Raw genomic sequence first — 21,885 nt, 5'->3', positions numbered from 1 at the left:
TCTTTAGAATTTAAGGGTTAGCTTTTCAGAGGAATTTTGCGAAGGATATTTAATGCCAGTATCTTTTGCCAGTTGACTCATCTGACTACTCTTTAAAAGCTTCTAAATCTGTTTATGAGTTAGTGGATTGAAAATTAACAGAACGTGACCTCATGGCATGCTTCTTTGTCTTTTTTTCTTCCCTTAGGAGGTGGGGGTGGGTCTCAATGCAGCTTGATGTGAAAAATGTAGATTTATGAATCAGGAGACTATCATTGTTAGGAAAAAAAAAGTCCTCATAAAGAAAGGAGTGTGTGCAGAAGATGTGGTAAACCAAGAATAAAATTCTAGGAATTTCCAGACAAAGAAAGGTGGTTACATGGAAACTGAGTTCTAAGGGTCTTTTGTTTGTTTGTTTTCCTGTACAAATTTTAGCCAGTGCAAAGTTGTGTTCTGTTACCTTGTTTGCATTTGTAGAATTTTTTTATGAAATGTTGATCAGTTACAATGGGGAAAATAATTTTAACAAACCTAACATAATGTTCTTAAGTCTGTAGTGGATTATTGAAAGCATAAATAAAATTAAAAACACAAATTACTTCTGAGTAGATTGCAACATTAGTGGCAGAGACGCAGACTTATTTATACATGGTTCTTTGAGAGGGGGTGGTGACACATGGGGCAACCTAATTATGAAAATCCATCAAGTTGAATTTGGAGCTTGTGATGTATGCTGTGTTCCTCATCTCTTTTTTTGACTTTGCTGCACATGCATGTTAATTTAAATTCTGGCTGAATATCTGTTGCACTGATATTTAAAATATATTATTTCAATACAACAAAATTGGTCATTTCAAAACAATATTTTGATAAATACTACCCATGGTTTTTCAGTGGAATCTGGGGATTAAGTTGAAATTTATTCACTTCTGATGCAAGAGATTTTCAGATACAGCTTAGCCTAATGTTGTGGTTCAATGTTGCTTTATTTAATGAGCACTCAGTCCTATCCTATGCTATTGACTGACTTTTCTCTAAGACTTGGCATTGGAATAGCGTGTTATGTACAGCATGTCTAACAAATCTTACTGCATGAGCTGCATGAAGCAATTTGGACGGACATTGCTTGTTATAATTCCTGGCTCTATCAAGGATTCTCGTCTCTAAATCCTTTTGAGATGCAAAAGTGAGAATTCTTTTCAGTGCATTACATTAATACAGGATTTTAAAACAAGCAAGCGAGGCATTTAGGGTGATGACTGGGCATTCTGGATTTTTGCCATCTTTAAGTTTCTTTAGCATTAAAATTTATCATTCTTAGTTGTAACTCTGCCATATTTGTAGACAGTTAATCTAAGCTATGGATTAACTCTACCAGGGATACACAGATACTGGCTATTGCTCCATGTCGAAGTGTTTTGGATCTGACTGCATTCATAAACTCAGATGTGACCCACCCAAATGTGACCTTTATTGTTTGTAAAGGCCAGATCCAGCTGTAAGCAATTTTTACCACTTTCCTGCAATATTGACTGAATATCCCATACCCTAAGTTGACATGTTCAAATTCAGTTTTGAATTCCTTTTACTCTCTTCCCAGAATCCTGAGTATTGTGTAAACTTTGATGCTTTGTTTTTTTGCAGAATTTGTTGACAATTAATCAAATTTTACACACTGAGAAGTTCTGAGGCAAAGCAATGTAGTATTTATTTAGCCCATTGACCTTTGCTATCTGTGAAGTAATGTTTGTGTATTTATAATGTTGCAAAAATGCTGTGCATAATAATAATAATACTCTTTTGACAGCTAGTGCAGTGAGTGCCAGAGACAATGAAACAGTTACAGCTTTTATCTAATAACTTTTGAATTTAGTGATGTGTGCAACACATGTGGAGCTTTGCATCTTATGTTTTTTTTTCTTTTTTCATATTTTAAGCAATCTGGACCGAAAGGAAAGGTAAGCTTACTGTTGATGCAATGAGCATTAAGAAAATGAACTGAATGAGTGCTGTATCAATGCTAGTTAAAGAATAATCAATCCAGTCAATCGTATCCTCTCGTGTGCGAGGGGGGTTGTTTGTTTTGTTCTGTGTTTTTGGTAAAAGAGAATAAATGGACCATAAAACAAACCTTTACATCCATCTCTAAATAATGCCACATTAATGTGAACCTTGGGTACATTTCCACTGGAAATTACTCTATGTGTCTGTACATAGCTAGCTGACTAGATAGAGATATCTCCAGTGTGCAAATAGATAAATTAACTTTGGCTGAAATTTAAGAATTCACTGCTAACTCTTTGGAGAGCAAGAGATTTGTGTAATAGAATGGTTCTGAAGCATATCTTAGTTGGTTGTCTTAACAGCTTTTACTGTATCATCTCAGCTTGGTTTGAATAGCATTAAAGGTTTTTATTGTATTACTGTGTACATTCTGTTAAAGCAATTAACAGAAAATACACAGCACGAACAGACATACTGTAAGGCTTGTTTGTCACTCATTTTGCATGTTTTACTGATGTTAGTGTTTTTCTAGCAGTATGAAATACCGTACCTTTGTTTTTCTTTTGATATAGGTTACATTTATAGGTTAGTGTAAATGTTTGGTTGATAATGACAATTTGATTTTTTTTAATATCCTATTTATGTATGTGGTTTTGGCAGCATGCTACGCTTGATACCGGGTTGAATTGTTTAAAATGTCTATATAATGTTTATCCAATAACAGTGTAACACAGAAATCTAATATAGAGTTGTTCTTTATGAATTCAGGATTGTGTAGATTTATTTCAAATTTAGCAGTAAAACCAAACCTTTCTGTTTAACTGCCTTTGTTGTTTCTTAAGAGACCTTAGAGCTGTGGTCCTCTAATGAGGAATAGAGTAGAATAATTCCAGTTGGAAGATGCCTCTTAAACATGGGCAGGCACGGGGAATCGACCACCTCTCTAGGAAGCCTGTTCCAGGGTCTAGCTACACTCTCAGTAAAGAAGTTTTTCCTAATGCCTAGTCTGAACTTCCCTGATGCTGGCTTGAGCCATTAAGGGATTTGATTATCCTCTCGCTGCCCTGGCTTTGAGTTTATGCATATTTTCTTGTTGTTCGTTGTGTTGCATTTATGTTACTAATTAACCATTTGGTTCTTAATGCTTGTAATTTGGTACTTCATGCCCTAGGAAAACTAGGGCTGAGTGTACTGGTGATCTTAATTTTCCCCTGGGGACACCGAGTTCTTCTTAGTCCAGTACAGTTAGATACATCTGTTTTTCCTTCGTTGCTGTCTTATCAGGGGAAAGTAATGTACACAGGAGTTGCTAAATTTAGATTTAATCATTACCATCATGATAAGCACAGCTGCAACCCTTGACTTTCTGGGCCAAATAGGTCTACTGACCTGCATACTAAAAATCCAACTCGTATGCTGCTGCTTCTCTCTTTCATAGAATCACAGAATGGTATGGGTTGGAAGGGACCTTAAAGACCCTCTAATTCCACCCCCCCCACCATGGGCAGGGACACCTTCCACTAGACCAGGTTGCCCAAAGTCTCATCCAACCTGGCCCTTGGTACCCCACTTTTCCTGTGAGACATGCTAAAGGTAAATCATACCTCTGTAGCTTGGTGATTCCTGTTTTATCATGCCTTACTCTGTTTTTGTGTAACGATTTTGAAACCAACAACCTGCGTGCTATGGTATACCTCCTAAGTATTAGCAGAGTGGGGCAGAGTGAGAACGGGCTGAATAAGACATACCCTGTAAGAGCCAGTCTGCATTAAACACAGCTCTTGTGTGAGCTTAAAAGGTATTGTAATCAAAACTGTTTATAATGGATGAGATTAAATGAGATGCCTAAAACAATTTAAGGCTCTGAGCATAGAGTCTTGCTCTTCAAGCAAAATCTAAATCTTGTAAGAACTATTTTTAGGAAACCTAACAGGCAAAAAACAAAATATTTACAATATATTATTCAGCAAGATGGCAGGAACAGCAATCAATATTGTATTTTCTTTTTTCTTTATTAAGCACAATACGTAGATAATCTTGTATCTTGATGTTTTTAGCTGCTTGATCCTTTCTTTATTCTTTTTGAAGTGCAAGATTGAGTTTGAGTTTTATTAATAGGATTTAACAGCAAAAAGGTATTAGTTTTGAAGCGCTTTGTTTTTTAATTTTTATAAGAATCTTTTATTTTTCTTTTAGATTTTTTTTTTCCAGAATAGTCCTTTTAAAGCTAGGTGGCATGTTGTTTTAAAGCATTGCTTTCCATTCTGTTTCTGTGTCCATAACAACTGTCGAGTATCCTGAGAACTGTACTGTAGAAAGTGTCAGTGGATCTGACACTGTTCAAACACCTAGAAATTTCATGCTGATGAGGGAGCCTTTGTTTTGCCATTTATAAAGTTTTGTGATGGTGGTCTCTGCCTTTTCGTGGGTTTTTTTTTTTTTTTTTTTCAGTGCAAGGAAACTGGTAGGAGGAGCATCAAGTTGTTATGCTCTTACGAGAGGACTGTTACCATCTCCAAGAAAACATTTTTCTTAGATTAAATTTACAGTTGAATTATAATTGTCTTTGCTTTGCATTGGAAACAAGTGACTTCAAACCTGATCTTGAATTGTGGAACGAGTTAAACTGTTTTGGATAGTCTCAGCTGACTTGGAGCTGTTAACTTCAGCTGGTGGTCTCGGATGTGTGGACATGGCACTAAGGCACAGGGTTTAGTAATGGGACTTAATGGGTCAGGCTGGTGGTTGGACATGGTGATCTTGAAGGTCTTCTCCAACCTAGGTGATTCTGTGACTTCTTTATTAGTCTGTGTTAAGTCATCTGAGCTGGGAGTGTCATGCACTGATTGTGGAAGGATGCATTGAAGAGACATGGTGGGTCTGGCCAGAACTGAGCATTACATAATGCACTTATAAAATCTTTACCCATAAATAATAATTGCAAGTTTTATATATATATATATATATATTTATATACTTGCTTCACTGTAAGTAAAATGAGCAAGTTAATGAATAATTAGAAAACATCGGAGAAGTAGGAGTATTCATTCCCACCATGAAGTTGGATGCTGCAGAACTGAAGTCGCTTTTTAGATTCAAGAATGAGAACTACTTACTGTTTACGTTGAAGTGATAGATTGCATGATGTCTTTAACGTGGGAAGACAGTCGTATCTGGCTGGTGTTGTCACTGGTCTTTTTGGCTTCTGTGGTCATGGATCTACCTTTGAGAAGCCAGGTCTGTTGGGAGCAGCTCATGGGATTCATCTGACCAAGTGGGGCAAGAGGGTATTTGCCAACAAGCTGGCCAAACTTACAGCGAGAGCTTTAAGCTGGACTTGATGGGGAAGGGGATGGAGTTTTGAATTACAGAACAGCCAGGGGTTGTTGATGTGTTCAGAGTCAACAAGGAAACACCTGTGAAATGCCTCAAGAGAATTAGCATGTGTTCCTCTAAAGAGGTGATACATCAGTAGGCCAGCTGAAGTCTCTCTTTGCCAGTGCACATAGCTTAGGTAATAAATAGGAGTAGTTGGAAGCCACTGTGCACCTAGAAAGCTATGGTCTAATTGCTATTAATGAAACTTGGTTTTCCCAATGGTGGGATGAATCACATTTGGAGCACTGCAGACATTGGCTTTAAACTGTTCAGAAGAGACAGGCAAGGAAAGCAGAGTTGGGGAGTTGTTCTCTGTGTAGAAAAATAGATTGACTGCACAGAGCTGTAACAACAGGTTGAGAGCTTATGGGTAAAAATAAGGGGCCAAGCCAACAAAGGAAACCTCATGGTTGGTGTTTACTACAAGTCACCTGACAAAGGGGAGCTTGTTGACCGAGCGTTCTTAATTCAACTACAAGAAACATCATGGAGGCTCTGATCCTGTTGGGGGACTTCAGTCACTCTTGTACCGGCTGGAAAAGCAGCACGGCAAGCTGTAAGCAGTCCAGGAGGCTCTTGGAGTGCATTGAGGATAATTTCTTAATCCAGGTGATAGCCCAGTCAGAGAAGTGCTACTGGACTGGTTGTTTACCAACACAGGAGAACTAATTAGAGAGGTCAAGATTGGTGACAGCCCGGGCTGTGGTGGAATTCGTGATCCTGAGGGCTATGGGTCAGGTAAAGAGTAAAGTCAAGACCCTGAGTTTTAGGAGAGCGATCTTGCAGTTGTTCAAGGAATTAGTGGGTGGGACTCCCTGGGAAACTGCCGTCAGGGGTAAAGGAGCAGAATACAGCAGGCAGGGCGCTTAAGGATGTTTTTCTTAGAGCGCAAGAGCTCTCTTATTTCTGTGTATAAGAAATCTGACAAGGAGGGCAGGAGATTAGCATGGCTGAGTATAAGTATACAATTTTCTGGCTGAGTAATAAGGAGTACGCTGGGAACTACTGACTAGTCAGGCTCACCTCAGTGCCCAGTAAGGTCACAGAACAGATCCTTCTGGAAGTCATGTTGAAACATACGGAAGACAAGGGAGTTGATTAGAGACAGCCAACAGGGCTTCACCATGTGCAAATTGTGCTTGACTAATCTAGTGACCTTTGGTAACGGAGCAACTGCTCTGTGGACAAAGGAAGAGCTACTGATGTCATCTGCCTGGACTTCTGTAAGACCTTTGATACTGTTCTCCTACAATGTCCTTGCCACTGCATTGGAGGGATGTTGGGCCGGAGGGTGGACTGTTAGAGGGACAGAGTTGTCTGGCTGGCCGTGTCCAGAGAGTTAGTCAACAACACAATGTCCACTGGCAAGTGGCATCCCTCAAGGGTTCATGCTGGGACTGGCACTATTCTGTATCTTCAGTGAGACGGTGGGATTGAGTGCACCCTCAGCAACTTCGCAGATAACACCAAGCGAGGAGGTGTAGTTGATAGGCTTGAGGGAGAAGGGCTGCCATCCAGAGGGACCGTGAGGGAGGCTTGGGAGGTGGGTCTCTGTGAGCCTCATGAAGTGTTCAGCAAGGCCAAGTGCAAGGTCCTGCACCTGGGTTGGTGCAGTCCCCAATATGATTACAGGCTGGGTGAGGAATGGGATGGAGAGCGGCCCTGCAGAGAAGGACTTAGGGTATGCTGGTGGATGAAACATTGGATGCGAGCTGGCAGTGTGCATTTGCAGCCTGGAAAGCCAGTTGTTTCCTGAGCCGCATCAAAAGAAGCATGGCCAGCAGATCGAGGGAGGTGATTGTCCGCCTCTACTCTGCCCCTGTGAGACCCCGCCTGGAGAAGGGTGGTGAGGCCCTGGCACAGGTTGCCCAGAGAAGCTGTGGATGCCCCATCCCTGCAGGTGTTCAAGGCCAGGCTGGATGGGGCTTTGGGCAACCTGGTCTGGTGGGAGGTGTCCCTGCCCATGGCAGGGGGGTTGGAACAGATTATCTTTAAAGGCCCTTCCAACCCAAGCCTATGATTCTAATGATAATTAAATCATGAGACGTAAGAACTCCAGTTTAACATTCCAGCTGATTCTTGCTAAGAAGATTAACTGAGAGATGTACGTCTTGTTTGCAAATGTCTGAGTTACAGGAATTTATGAAGCTCAACAAAATAATACAAGTAAGGCCTTGCTTGAGGCTGAGCACTCTGTTACGGAGAAAGCTTGAGACTGGCAGCATGATGAGGGCTTTTCTGAGGTGAAAGACAGTCTGGTCTTCTAGGTTTTACTTATGAGTAAAAATTCTGAACAAGCATTATTTAAAAACAGTAGAAATAAAAGCCTTAATATGTTTGCAGATTTCCAGTGATTAATGTAATTAACATATTCATAATGCATTTAACATTTATTTAAATGCTAGTGGCGTTGTTTAAGAAATGATTAATTATTTGTTGCAATATTAACTGCTAAATTGTCTCTCACCCTTCCTTTAGTCTTGGTCAACTTTTGTCTTGGTTGCATAGGGTTATGGGAGTGCTCTCAGGTGCCTAATGTTGGATGATTAAGAGAATTTTTCCTAACGTGTAGTTGGATGTAACCAGTTCCTTGTGAGCATGAATAAAAGTCTTTTACTGTTGGAGAAGCAAGATACTCATTTAATGCTAGTCCTCGTGTATTTTTTATATCTCCTGTAATAATGTGTTTTTTTTTCCTACCCTTTAGTATGGTGTTTTTATCATTGGATTTGGTAGTAACAGCTTCTTGTTATATAATGCTTAGTTTGCGCTCTGCCTTACATTTCCCCCAATTTTACCTTTCAAGTAATCCCTTCTCAATTTGAACTTTTAATGAAAATATTAAAAAACTCGAATAATTTATGAACAAACACTCATGTCGAGTTTCTGATTGTGGTGCAGTTTATATGTAGAGCTGGTTAAAAAAAAAAAAACAAAACACAAAACTTGTGTAGGAGCAGGATTGTTTCAGAAATGCATTTGACGCAATAACGAATCAATCTAATCTGTAGTATGCTTGTGGGCACTAACAGTAAAGTACTGTACGCTTGTTTTTGAACCTTTTTTTTCCCTAAGTTTTTCTGCATGGTGCAGCTCTTCAGCACAGTAAAACTTGTTTGTGTTTAGTACAGGGTTAATAAATTTAGAGGGCCAGATTTGGTAAGAAGAACCCTAAAAGGCATTGTAGGATAATCTTGTTCCAAAGATGTTAATAATAAAGTGTGGGAGGCCCTGAAAAGTATTAGCTAGAAATGCAGGATATTCAAAGGTCTTGACATTCTGCTGCAGTAAGACATTATTTGCTGAAACAAATAAAGATTTATTCCTCGTTTTGAAATCTGTTTCAGCCATAGCTGAATCATTGTCAGGTGGGCCCTAAAGATTTAGCTGTGCTTGTCTGAGATGTTACTGCCTACAGCTGTTTACTTTGCTCCCTTTGGTGCTGATTTTTGTCCTTGTATTCAGAGATGGTATTATGGGATGCATGTGACCCATTTGCAACCCAGAGCACTGACTTAACTTGGCAATAAAAGCAGTTTCTGCTGAAGTTGTAGACAACGCTTCCTGTGTTTCAGGTGCATGTCATGTCATGTTCTAACAGTAACCTACAGCTGCAGATTAGAGTAAGAGCAGAGAAGGACAACTGCCATTAACAGTAACGGATGCAGTATCAGGAATCTTAATTTGATTTGCCATGCTTTTGTGTAAATTGAAAATATCTTTTAGGAGACTCAAAATGATAATGCTTAATATGAACAAATATGTGATAAATTATGCAAATTATACCAACTCAAGTTTTCTTACCAACTAATTTGTCTGCATAATGTTATTTTCTTAAACAAAGATATGAGTTGTTTCTTCACTTGCGTTCTTTTTATTTTTTGGCCACGCAATTTTTGACATCAGATGTCTTTCCTCTCTTTCGCATTTTCTCGTCTTTTTTTTATGTTGTGGAGTTTAAGATGTGGAATCTAATATTGTTAAAGTAATAGTTGTTTCTATTTTTGGATTTTTAAAGTATCTATGTTATACTTCATGAATATGGAGGAGGAGATACAGTCCTTGAAGACTTTGGTCTGAAAGTAAGACTTAAAAACTATTGATTATTGTGAAAAAGGATTTAGATCAGAAACACTTCTAAGACCTTTACTGTAGCAGTTGCTAGCATTCTGATGATTTTTTTTAAGTGTACACATAGCATGTTAGAGGAGATGTTATTTATTCATAACTTTAAGGTGCAGTTCAGATTTATTTTTCCATCTGTAATTGTGGCAAAAATACAATGGTCTCAGTTGAAAGAACAACTATATCTAATTTATTTTCCAGAAAAGAATATCCCCCTCAGCTTCAGAAAGTAGAAGCAGATCACATTAGGTTACCACGACCTCAAGGAGTGGGTAAGTTATCTAAGAATTTTAGAATTCTCATGTATTTTAAGCAGAGGTGTGGGGTTTTTTTTGTTGTTGTTTGTTTGTTTGTTTGTTTGTTTGTTTTCCTATCGCTGCTATGGGCAAGTATGTTGCCAACCTTTGAGTAACCTTTAGTATATCTATCCTTATATAATATTATTGTAGTTTTATACAGGTTTGTGCAAGGAAGACTTTTTTTTTGACAGATTTTTGCAACCTGTTCACTAATCCTATAATAAACTTTAAATTAGGCGTCAGTTATTTTAAATACAAGTGGAACTGGGAAAATTTAGAGTAATAAAATTGTTGGGTCCAGAACTAATGATGTTCATTTCAGATTTGTCAGTACTGATACAGGTAGTCTGTGAACCAGCAAGACTATCTGCACGTATTGAAAAATATTTATGTTCATATATGTTAAAATTGTAGCCTTTAAAAAAAGTTCCAGGATGGAGACTGTAATTAAACTAGTGAGTCTAACTGGCATTTTTGCATTAAATTGAAATATAAGGCACTGTTGTACAACATACTAAAAAGCCCCTTTTATAAGGAGATCTCACTCTGTACACTGTTAGTTTAAATAGAGGGTGTGTTTCTTTGTTCCTGTGCTCTTCTAGTATTTAAATTAACGCCCCAATATAAAACAAGATATGGTGGTATAGTTCAGTGTACTGCTGAGTCTTGCGCTGATGGAATAAATCCTAAATTATGCAAAATACTTTCAATTGTTCTGGATTCATTCACCAGCAATCTTTTCGTGAAAATTACCAGCAGCAGCATCTAGCAGATCCTCACCTCCTTTCAGTAGCAAAGGCTTCATTCTAGTTGTCATAAAGTCTCCGCTAAGGCCAAAGAGAGACTTTGGCCTTGAGACTCTGCGAGGCCAAAGTCTCCTCTGAAGATGTGAAACTAGAAATTGTAACCAAGAGACGCAAAAATAGTAGTAATCAAACAAAATCTTAAGTATTATTTTAGGGATTTTTTTTATTTATACAGCAAGTCATAAGACACTTCTTAATGTGAATGAAACGGTATAGTTTGTTGCATGTTAAAAAAAAAAAAAGTTCAGATTAGTGTTTGTAAAGAAGTAAGTTGACCATAATTGCATCTGAGCAGACATTTCTTGTTAATGTTTGTTTTTTTTTTTTCCTCTTAGACAGTATAATGGAAAACACAGAAGAGTCGGAATCGGAATCTGAAATTAAAAGAAAGGTGCAACAGAAACGTCACTGCAATTCATACCAGTCTGACTTGTCCCTATCTTCTTCTACAAAAAAAGGCTTAACCCAGTTAAAGGTGGGCTGTGTGTTTTTTTTTTTTTTTTTTTTTTAAGTTTAACTGTTCTAAAAATCCTTCTAGTTGGGAGAAGAATGTAAACATTTAAACTAAAAAAAGTTATGGCAGTGCAGATATTTGTGTTAATACTGATGCCAACTGTGAAATACGTATTTTGTGAATTGAACAAACAGATGATGCACTGGAAAGCAGAAGAGCCTGTGTTTAAATTGATTGGGGAATCTGATCCATGCTTATTGGGATAAACCAGGAAGTGACACCTTTGGTTTGCTATCTATGAAGTAGAGGAATAATATTTCACACTTTGATGGAATTTATTTAATACAAAAATGCATAATTTTCAGTACTTACATTAATAAGGTTAGTGTCCTTGAGCCAGACGATGTGTAGCTGACCACAGTGCTGCAAGAAACTGTTCTCTATCTCCCTGATGGAAAAAGCGTTAGACTTCATTACATTGTTTCAAGATCTTGATTTCATTTCCAAAACCACAGGACAGGTTTCACTTGTAAACAAAATTTAATAATTACATCTGGTACTTTCTCCCATGAGTGCTTGCAGTAAAATGTTCAAACAGTAAGCTTAAAAATGAGAAAAAAACATGTTACTAATCAGAGTGTATTAGGAGATTGCAAAAAGAGATCAACAATGATATAGCCTCACAAATTTTGTCAAACAGTTACATTTAAGTTCAACCTCTGATAAGTGCCTAAATTGCTGATTACTTAAAGTTAGGGGGATATGTCCTTACTTTGTTCCCTGTGCTCTCAACGAGCCGCTGTTAAAAGTACAACACAGGGCTGGATGAACTTTTACTCCTTTCCCCTAGGAAAGTTATGATTCGGTAAGGTTGCATAGTTTGTGGATACACTTTCTGGATATAGGACCTATTGTGTTAATCTGAGCTTTGTGTTTTGAGTAGAAACATAACTTTTCAGCAGCTTAATAGCTGATTAGAGGGGAGAAAGTATGGTTATGGACATATTAAGGGGATAATTATATTGCTATAAATTACAAATTCATAGATGAATATGAAAAACCAAAAGAAATCATGCTGCAACTGATTTTATTAGCAGAAATCTTTGTTTCTTTTTAAACAGGTTAAGAGTTTAATCTTTTGCCTTAAATCAATTCAGTCCTTTAACAGTGTTTTATGCATTTGTTGTGAACCATATGCTTTTTAGTGAAGCATGCACTGCGACAGTATGTAGATGATCCATATAGGTGTTTATGGAACCTTTGAACAATTCAAATGTGTTAATTGTGGTTTTATGCCAGAGGAATTACAGACAACCAGCTGCTTGTCAGGCAAAGTGCAAATGGTATTCATCTTCCTATACTGTAACAGGTTGTATTTCTTAATTGTTAAAAATTTACAGAAGTTTTATAGGAGGGAGGATTGCGTTTCGTATGTACTCAGTGAAAAACAAAAGCTTTGGATGCTAAAACTTACATAGGGCAGTCATAGAATATTTGTATTTTGCATATGATATATTATTCAAGTCATGAAGCAGATACAAGATACATTAGGTAGAACTCACCTGCTTAAGTAGTTACTCAAAGTCCAGCTTAAAAATAAAAAGCATATGTCCTTTGGAATTAAACATGGCTACCCCTACCATCAGAATGCCTGCTCTCAAACCATGGAAGGGAATTTATATTCTATTTTCGGTTTGTGCTTGAGGCGGAGGACTGCAGTTATTCTGTACTTAAGGTCTTTGAGGTATGATAGGCTTTGAATATTTTCATGTCTGATTGAAATTCTTCCATGTGATCAACTGTATCTCTGTAAAAGGTACATTCTGTAACTCAGCATTGAGACACAGCGCTGATACTCCTGTCACTTGCTATGTTATCCTACTACTCATATTTAAAGGTCTGATAGGCTTTTTATACTTTTTTTTCATCTGTTTTGCTGTGGTATATGTAGCTTTGTTAAATTGCAGAAATGTTGTGGAAAATAATATGTTCTCTTTCTATAACTTTTTTTTGTCTTGCTTTTAAAAATGAGGACCCTACACCTCAGGAAATCCTCTTTATTGTTGTTCATGGCTGGGGATGGGGTATGCAAATTGTAGTAGATATGTTTTGAAAACAGGTTCACAAATTTGTTGTGGCTTTTAGAAGGTTAGCGTCTTCCATAGTTCACAGTAGAGTGAGCTTCTGAAAGTGTCATTTGACCTCAGTGCTGCAGGAGACAATAATGTACATTAAATTTCAGTTCTAGGGGTGTCCCGTATTCAGTTCAGGAGATACTCAGTAGCTTACATGTTACTATCAAATACACTTAGACATGGAAGTCCAAGTTTCGCACTCAATAGGTAATACTCTTTATTACTTTTAATTAAGTAGGCTGTAGTAGATGTGAGAGAAACAAAACCCATCTCTTTGCAGTAATAATGATACAGTCTCCTTTTTTGTAGCCTGTTTCCTCTAGAAAGTCTGGGAAACACCTTTTCCTCAAGTCCTGTTTTCTCTTCTGTGATACTGGACTGTAGATCAATGTATTTCATTTTCTTCAAGTTTTTTAGAGGAGTGATTTTCTATATGGTTTGCAAGGCCATTAGAAGATGTCTTGGGAAGACATATGAACTTAATGATTGAGGAGACTGCTTCTAGTTCTTAGCATTGCTCTGTTGATCCTCAGGTTACTTTATTTTTGTCCAATGTAACTATTTTTACAGAAATGATGTAACTAGACCTTCTTGCTGATGATGTTACATATGAACTATGATGCTGATACATATAAGCAGGGTGCAACCTTTTAATACAGAAAGAAAAAAGATAAGTCTGAACTGCTGAACATTATCTTGTTAAAAATTGCCACATTGCCAAATTTTTAAATGAAGAAAATATAACTGAATTTTAACATTTGCTTTGAGTGTTTACTGTAACTGCTAATATACTGTTGTCAATTTTCATTCTGAACAGAAATTAAATGCAAACTTTGGAAATGATATCTTTGTTGATCTTAGTTACTGATTAGGGTTTGTTTTTTCCTTCCTTCTTCTTTTCTAGCTTTTGGAACCAATTGATTATTCTACTGATTGCCCAAATTGTGGGCGGGCAAATGAAAACCAGACCAAATGCCGACATTGTGAAAATGTTTCTCTTAAGGATTTGCAAAAAGTCTCCAGACAAACTGGAACATTAGGTGAATCTATGGGACCTTTATCACGTTCTTCAATACACCAGAATTCAACGGGGCAAAAATCTTCAGGTACAGGGTTCAACACAAAGAAGTTTTATAGTTCTGCTGTCGGGAAAGGTCCAGCGGATATTCTACTGGGTAATGAAGTTGTAGGACATTCTATGTTACGACAGAATGGAAAAGTTGGTCTTATAACTGGGACAAAAAATACTAAAATTACAGGAAGCTTAAGACAGAGGAGTACAAGACCATCTGAACTAAATGATCCAAGTAAGTATCATTTCATGAATATAGCCATAAAATGAAAATGCAGAACATCCTGTAATGAAGAAACCTTCCACACAAGCTTATGTTATTTACTTTTGCCTGGAATTTTTTTGTGGGTATGTTTTTGGGGTGGGGACATAACATATTTTTTAATGTCTTTTGTCATATGTGTTAATTGTGGTTTTATGCCAGAGGAATTACAGACAACCAGCTGCTTGTCAGGCAAAGTGCAAATGGTATTCATCTTCCTATACTGTAACAGGTTGTATTTCTTAATTGTTAAAAATTTACAGAAGTTTTATAGGAGGGAGGATTGTCATATGTCATTTTGTGAGGTACTCTTTGAGAAAGGTGAACACCGGGGAAAAAAAAAACTGTTTTTTTTTTTTAAAGACTTAAACTTTACACTTTTTCTAAAAAGCATTCTTAGCAGAGTTGTCATCCATTCCCATGAAGAAAACAGTCTTTAACGTATTTTTTCCATTTTTTTTCTATTTTTACTCATTCCTTCTCTTTTTCTTCTGAGCTATAGATATGAACACTGTCCAGGTTTTCTCATTTACTGAAACTTCGTTCTGTATAAAATGTTAATACTTGTTACTTTATCTGCGTGAACTCACATTAATTGATAAGCAGACAGGAAGTGGAATTTGGAAATTATGGTTCTAGTTCTGTGCTTAGTTTATTAGACCATTTTGTATTTTACTGATTTGGACAACTTAAGTTATAACTTCTCTGGTCAGTTTTTCTTTACATTACCTGTGTTACATAACCTTTTAAAAAATAAGCTCTTCAGCAAAGAGGGGCTTAAGTTAGACTTAAGCTGTATTGTTCACTGTCGGTTTTTTGTTGAAATAGGGCATGGATGACTTCATTTCTGTGTCTAGAGGGAAACTGATGATACACGTTTCTCGTACAGCTAGTTATGGGAAATAAGTGAGGGAGAGAGCACCTGTGAACAGATTACAAATAAATATTAATAAAAGTGTAATATAATGATAAATGTGGACTGTTTTTGATACTGCAGGACAACTACATAAATTACTTCTAAGCTATTGCTTGCAAAGAAATTTCTGTTAAGAAAAATGTAGTGGTTGAGAATTTAATATTTTCTGTTTAGTTGTTTTGTCTAGTGATGATGATGAGGAGGAGGATAGTGGCAGCACTAGGAGAATGGAAAGCATTTCACCTCGTCCTGCAGATTCAGCCCGCTCCTCCCCAGCTCCTTCTACAGGAAAGGTGGAAGCAGCATTAAAGGAAAACAGTTGTGGAATAGAACAGAGAATAGGTAGTATTACAACAGAAACAGAAATTGCAGTCACACTACCAAGAAAAGCAAGAATGAAAGATCAGGTACTATTTCATACTTTGTTTAAAGAAAACAAAAATCAAATCATAAACGGGAAATGTAAAGGTTTGTCTTGCATTGTTGTACATAGGCTCTATTTGATTGCTTATTTATCAGCTCAAATAATATCTCTGCTTATATAACACTGGAAACATAAGAAAATTTGTTAAATTTTTTCAAGAATTCATAATATTTGAATTATGCTTTTAACATAGATGTTTCTGTGTTGAATGCATGCTCTTTGATTCTGTATTGGGTACCTCTGTGAAAATGAAGGGCCATCTTAGTTTGCAGAAAAACATCAGTACTAGCTGTTTCTTGGTGAGACTTTGGACATAGGAAGTTAAAGATGAAAAAGAAACGTTGGGAGCAATTTTTTTACAATTTTTTTTTTACAATTAAAATACTTTGACAACTGTCCCAGTTAATAGCACTTACTTGAAGGATTTCATGGTGGGGCTTTTGTTTTTTAGTTGAGCACTACTGCAAGAATTGGATAAACAAAGACAAAAAAAATGCACCATGAGCAGACTCCTTAAGTGCTGTCAAAGGGGACAGCTTTCACGGTATGTTAAAAACTTAACTACCTCAATAGTGAGCCAACAGGAAGAACAAATGCCCTGTGACAATTGTTGAATTAATACTACTGATTAAAATGATTCTTGGTTCACTTGTCCAGTTCCACTCTTGAGAATTCAGTCCAACAAGAGTATTTGATTAGATTTCCAGTCTCAAATTTTTTTTTTCTGAGGTAGAACGCTAAAGGATGTCAAAACCTTCATGCTAGGTTGAGATTAAAAAGCCAACATTCTAGTACCATAATTAATGAAATGGTGTGTGTATAATATGGTGTACAGATTGTCATCAGTATAACTGTGAGCCTCTCAGTGTACTATAAAGCTGTGGGGCTAAAAGCTTGGGCAATAAAGTTTTGAATATCCCTTATTCTGACATTATTTGCTGGATTAAGGGAAAGTATTGCATCGTGAAAGCATGGGTGTCTCCTTTTATATGCACATGTTCCTCTTCACTCCTAAACAACCAAGTGTTATATTGGAAATATACTGCATACTTGAGAAAAAAGTAGAAAAGAGCTTTATTTTGAAAATGGGTATACAAATGTTTTGTGTGAAGCTTAACATAAACTTTGCCTTAATTCAAGAAAACTACCAAGAATTGTATCAGTGTGTTTGTCAGCCTGAATTTAAAAAAACAAAAACAAACAAACAAAAAACAAACAAAAAAGCTTTAGGATAGTTTGTTTTTTCTCTGTAAATATTAATTCATTCTTCATTCTCAGGTTACTCGAATATAGTGCCACTTCAAGATTTTCTATGTTACTGCTTGTCTGTGATTTGAGTTTTGAATTTTTAATAATGTTTAGGTAGTCCAGTAGACAAAGGGACAGCTATATTCAGTAAGAGTCGTAGGAAAATATTTTAATTGCAGGGATCTAGATTCTCTTCCCTCTTGTTTTCCCCCTGTATTTAAGTGAAGTATCCAAAAGAATATTATGAATTATGGCCAAGATAGGCTAGTGACTAGGAATGCTGAAATAACTCTCCAGATTTAATCATAATAGAAATACTGAGTCCCTTAAAAATCCTTTTCTGTGGGAGTTGAATTGTATTTTGTAACTGACAAGAATGTTTATTAATGGACAGTTTTATGAAATGAGGAAATAAATACCCAAGAACAAAACTAGAACAGAAAATCCTTCAAAAACGTAGAGCAATTTAAGCAATGCAATAGATAAATACATATTCTTCTCGTGGCTCTCAGCCAGCTTGCTTTCTTTTAAATAGTTTTTCTTAAGATTGTTCTGTTGGTAGACAGGAGGCTTAATTGAGATTAAAGCTTCAGTCAGTGTCCAGAGATTTTCTTGAGCTAGAGCCAAACTCCACATGGCCTTTTCCTCAGTGTTAGTCTTCTGATACTGGATTCTGTCCTAAAAACATCTTAACAGTTCTGTAGAGTTCCTTCATGGATTTTTTGATTGTGCTTATTTATTTATATTTCTTGAAGAGTCTACTCCTAATGTTTTATTGCACTGTACTTAAGTAATAAATCAGTATTTTTAGTCACCATAAGTCTGTGCTAATTTGGGATGCTTGTACAGCATTAACGTTTTTATATAAATAAAAGAAGTACATTAAAAAAAAAGCTTATTTTGCTGGGCTGTACACTGTTTCAATACAAGTAACTAAATTGTTTTTTGGTGACTTTGAAATGTTAACAAAATGTCTACAAGTGTAAACTAACTTTTTTTCGTAAATCTCACAATATTAACATCAGGCTAAAAGCCTTTTAGGAGTTTTCAACCCTTTGTATATGGTTGAGATGGATATTACAATACGTAGTCCTGCTGGTTAACAAAAAAGTAGCCAAAAAATTAATCTGTGCTTTTTAACAGCCTGTTTTAGCAATAAATCATAGTGAAAAATTCTGAAACCTTGAAAATTACTTTTCAGTTTGGCAACATTGTGTCTAACACTCCAATAAAACGTCGTAAACTTATTTCTCAAGAAATTGTAACTGAGACTGTACCTCTAACTTACCAAAGTCCCTGTGAAAGTGTCATTCTGAACTGTCGAAGTATACGAATAGGAACCCTACGAAGAATGGTAGTGGAACCTGTGATTGTAAGTAATCTTGTTATTTGAAAAAAAAAAAAAAAACCTTTCTGTTTTTGATTGTTATTTTCATCTGTGAACAATGTAGTATTTTGCCTTTGTCTGTGAAATGGCAAGTCTGTCCCCAGTTTCAGAGGCTGTGATTCACAAAGACATGAGAACTATACTGTTGCATACTGTTTAGTTCTGGTGTTAAATAGAAACATCATGTTTGCAAAACGCTTTCCTTTTCATTTGTTTATTTTGGGGTGGGGGTGATGGGGTGAATTATGGATTAGTGTTACAAGAAAATTGAATGCAATACGTACCAAAAAAAAAAAAAAAGATTTTTACAGATGGGGGAAGAATTGTCTTTTTCTGCGTGTGTATAATTTTGCTTCTGTTGAACAATGTTTTTTGTTTTCAGAATTTTCTTTTGAAGATTTTATTCTCCCACTATTTTGTGGCATTTTTAAACCTTTTTGGAAACAGAGTACTTCAGAGACATCTGAAGTGTCAACAGTCAATATGACTGAAAGAGACATGGAAGAGCAAAGAATATGCGTGCTTCCTTGAGTTGTGCTAATTTTTGAATTACATTTTACTTTTTTGTTTTAAAATTTTAATTACTCGAGTATTAAGTTGTTAAAAGGTATTGAGTCAGTTTAGTTACAGAGAAAAATTGAAATCTTATTTTTGTATTGTCTTCCACAGTTTTGTCTGGATTATATCAAAATACGCCTAGAAAGTCAAGAAGGTGAGTACTTTTGAGTACTTTTTTGAGTACTTGTTTTATGTTAATGCTGAATACATATTTTTTGAATGAAGTGACTTTACCTAAAGGAATTAACAGGTAAATCATAATGAAATGTCAATTCTGGTTTTTCTTTGTGTTTAATAAATTATATTCTATGCTAGTAGTCATCAGGAAAAAAAATAATAATCTAGATTATAAATCTGAGCTGAGCTGCCTGGTGAATAAAAGCCAAAACAACTTTGCATTATCTCTTCTACCTACTGACAGAAAGAAAATCCACAGATGGGAATTAGCAATTTGTGGTGAGCATGCAAATGGGCTTATTAGTTCTTCCCCCTCAACTTAGTTGAAGAGCTGTGGTGATTGGCAGAGATCTTCATTAAAACGGTTAATAAAAACCACAGGAAAGAAAAACCTCCTGTGAAGCATGTTACCTTTTTATTACTTTGAGTTCTTCTATTTCAAATACACAAATAGGGAGTAAAAACTACACAGGTGTCTTACACCTTTCTTGTGTATATCTCCCTTTAAACTTTTTTCTCTAGTGTATAGCTTGTATATTTCATGCTACTGAAAGAAATACAGTGGCATTGTTTAGGAAATGGCGAGCTTACAATTGTTTCTTTGTTTCCTTTTTTTAAAAATGTGGTCCTAGCTCAGTTTGCGATTTGATATTTGTAAAAGGTAGCCATTAGTTTTTGTAATTACTATCATATGCTAAAAGCTGCCTTTCACAACCTGTAAAAATAAATGTAGACTTTTCTCAGTCAGGTGATTGTTGCATCTAAGATACAGATGTATAGTTACTACTGTTTTTTTCATGCATTAACTGCATTAACCACTCAAACCTACTAAAATTGGTAGAACGTGTCTATCAGGCGTCTGCATGTGAAGTTATTTCAGTGTGACCTGATCCTTCAATAGCATAAAAATGGAGACTCCTTAAATGCTGGGTTAATTGGAACATTTAGCACTTTTCCATCTTTTTTGTTTTTTGAGTTTTTCATCTGTAGGAGGATGGGTGTATTCCTTGCTTCATTTCTGTTAATGTAATCATACCATGATTTGTTCTGATACAAGTTAAGGTCTTGAAATAAAAATGACACCAAATATTTTGTTTTTCTTGAGGTTGATTATGTTGGTCATGCTTTTTCAGGGAGAGGCAAATGTTTTGAACAGCTGTACGAACAGCAGTAGTGTCCTGCCCTGAGTTTGATTTTTGTGTGTATAAACACATGTCAAATTCTCAAAATGCTCTCTACATCCTTTGTCAGTTTTCTGCAATTCCCAGTTGGCATTTCAAGGAAGCAGCTTTCTATTTCTAAAGAGTAAAATAACTATTCACATTGCCTTTAGTGATAAGTACTGTTGTCTATCATGTATCGGTGTTACAGGAAAATATAGTACACAGGTTGAATTGTTTATGGTGAAATGTGTTACAAGATGCCTATATTAAGGTAAAAGAATGGATATAATTTAAATTTTTATCTGAGCAGTAGGTAAGTCTTCCTTTTACATGAAAGAGTTGCAATCTAGTGTTCTTAACTGTAATGCAGACACAGTTGCAAGGATAGAGAGATTTCTCCAAAGACTGAGCAGGTCATGTTTTGGCAAGGGCCTTCTATCTGGACATGGTTAGAAGTGTGCCTTGGTTAAATGGGGTGAATCGAGTTTTAAGTTAGAATTGTTGTTACTTTGGGCTACCTATGAAAGTTGGAAGTGAAATGAACCTAATTAAGGAAAGTGTGTGCGTTGAGGAAAGAGAAAACTGAAGTATTACTACAGAGGAAGAGGTATTACAGGCCCAATCTTAGAAAGCTATTTTGTTGTTTGTTAGAAAAGAGAAAGAACTCTTTACAGTCATTTATCCAGAGGGACTCAGCGAGCTGGAAAAATGGGCTGATAAGAACCTCACCAAGTTCAACAAGGAGGAGTGTAAAGACCGGCACATGGGGAGCAACAACCCCAGGCACACAGTTCATGCTGGGGGCCACCCAGCTGGAAAACAGCGTGGCAGAAACGGACCTGGGTGTCCTGGTGGACACCTAGTTGACCATGAGACAGCAATGTGCCTTTGCAGCAAAGAAAGCTAATGGCGTCCTGGGCCGCATTAGGCAAAGTGTTGCCAGCCGGTCAAGAGAGATGATCCTTCCCCTCTACTCAGCGCTGGTAAGGTCCCACCTGGAGTGCTGTGTCTAGTTCTGGGCTCCTCAGAACAAAAGAGACATGGACAGACTTAAGGGAGTCCAACCTAGGGCCACCAAGATGATAAAGTTACTGTAAGATCTCTGCCATGAGAAAAGGCTGAGAGCTGGGACTGTTCAGCCTGGAGAAAAGAAGGTTCAGAGGGATGTTATCAATATCTAATAAATACCTGAAGGGAGGATGCAGAGAGGATGGAGCCAGGTTCTCTTCAGGGGTGCCCAGTGCCAGGACAAGAGGCAGCGGGCACACACTGAAACACGGGAGGTTCAGGAAGCACTTCTGTTCTGTGAGAGTGACTGAGCCCTGGCACAGGTTGCCCAGAGAGGTAGTGGAGGGACATGGTCCTGGGTAAGCAGCTTCAGGTGACCCTGCGTGATCAAGGGGAGTTGGACCAGATGATCTCCAGAGGTCCCTTCCAGCCTTGACTATTTGGGGATTCTGTGATAAACCTTCATTTATCTGCTAGCTTGATTGTCTCA

General features: G+C 36.8%; 1 protein-coding gene across 9 annotated transcripts in view; it reads left to right on the top strand.

Moving 5' to 3' along the window:
* Positions 1–21,885, top strand: part of SENP6 (SUMO specific peptidase 6) — a 93,339-nt gene that overhangs the window by 47,814 nt on the left and 23,640 nt on the right. For 5 of the 9 annotated variants that reach the window (XM_066994659.1, XM_066994656.1, XM_013172135.3 and 2 more), the window contains 7 exons: positions 1,917–1,937; positions 9,688–9,758; positions 10,927–11,066; positions 14,085–14,487; positions 15,605–15,837; positions 18,304–18,474; positions 19,159–19,201. In XM_066994659.1, coding sequence (XP_066850760.1) covers positions 1,917–1,937; positions 9,688–9,758; positions 10,927–11,066; positions 14,085–14,487; positions 15,605–15,837; positions 18,304–18,474; positions 19,159–19,201 — 1,082 coding nt within the window. The remainder of the gene's footprint in view (positions 1–1,916; positions 1,938–9,687; positions 9,759–10,926; positions 11,067–14,084; positions 14,488–15,604; positions 15,838–18,303; positions 18,475–19,158; positions 19,202–21,885) is intronic. The other 4 variants (XM_066994660.1, XM_066994658.1, XM_066994661.1 and 1 more) reach the window with 1 other exon arrangement.

Source organism: Anser cygnoides, chromosome 3 (genome assembly GCF_040182565.1).
Source record: "Anser cygnoides isolate HZ-2024a breed goose chromosome 3, Taihu_goose_T2T_genome, whole genome shotgun sequence".
NCBI lineage: Eukaryota > Metazoa > Chordata > Aves > Anseriformes > Anatidae > Anser > Anser cygnoides.
The sequence above is the reverse complement of the archived record's forward strand: the minus strand, read 5'-3'. Positions and strand labels throughout refer to the sequence as shown.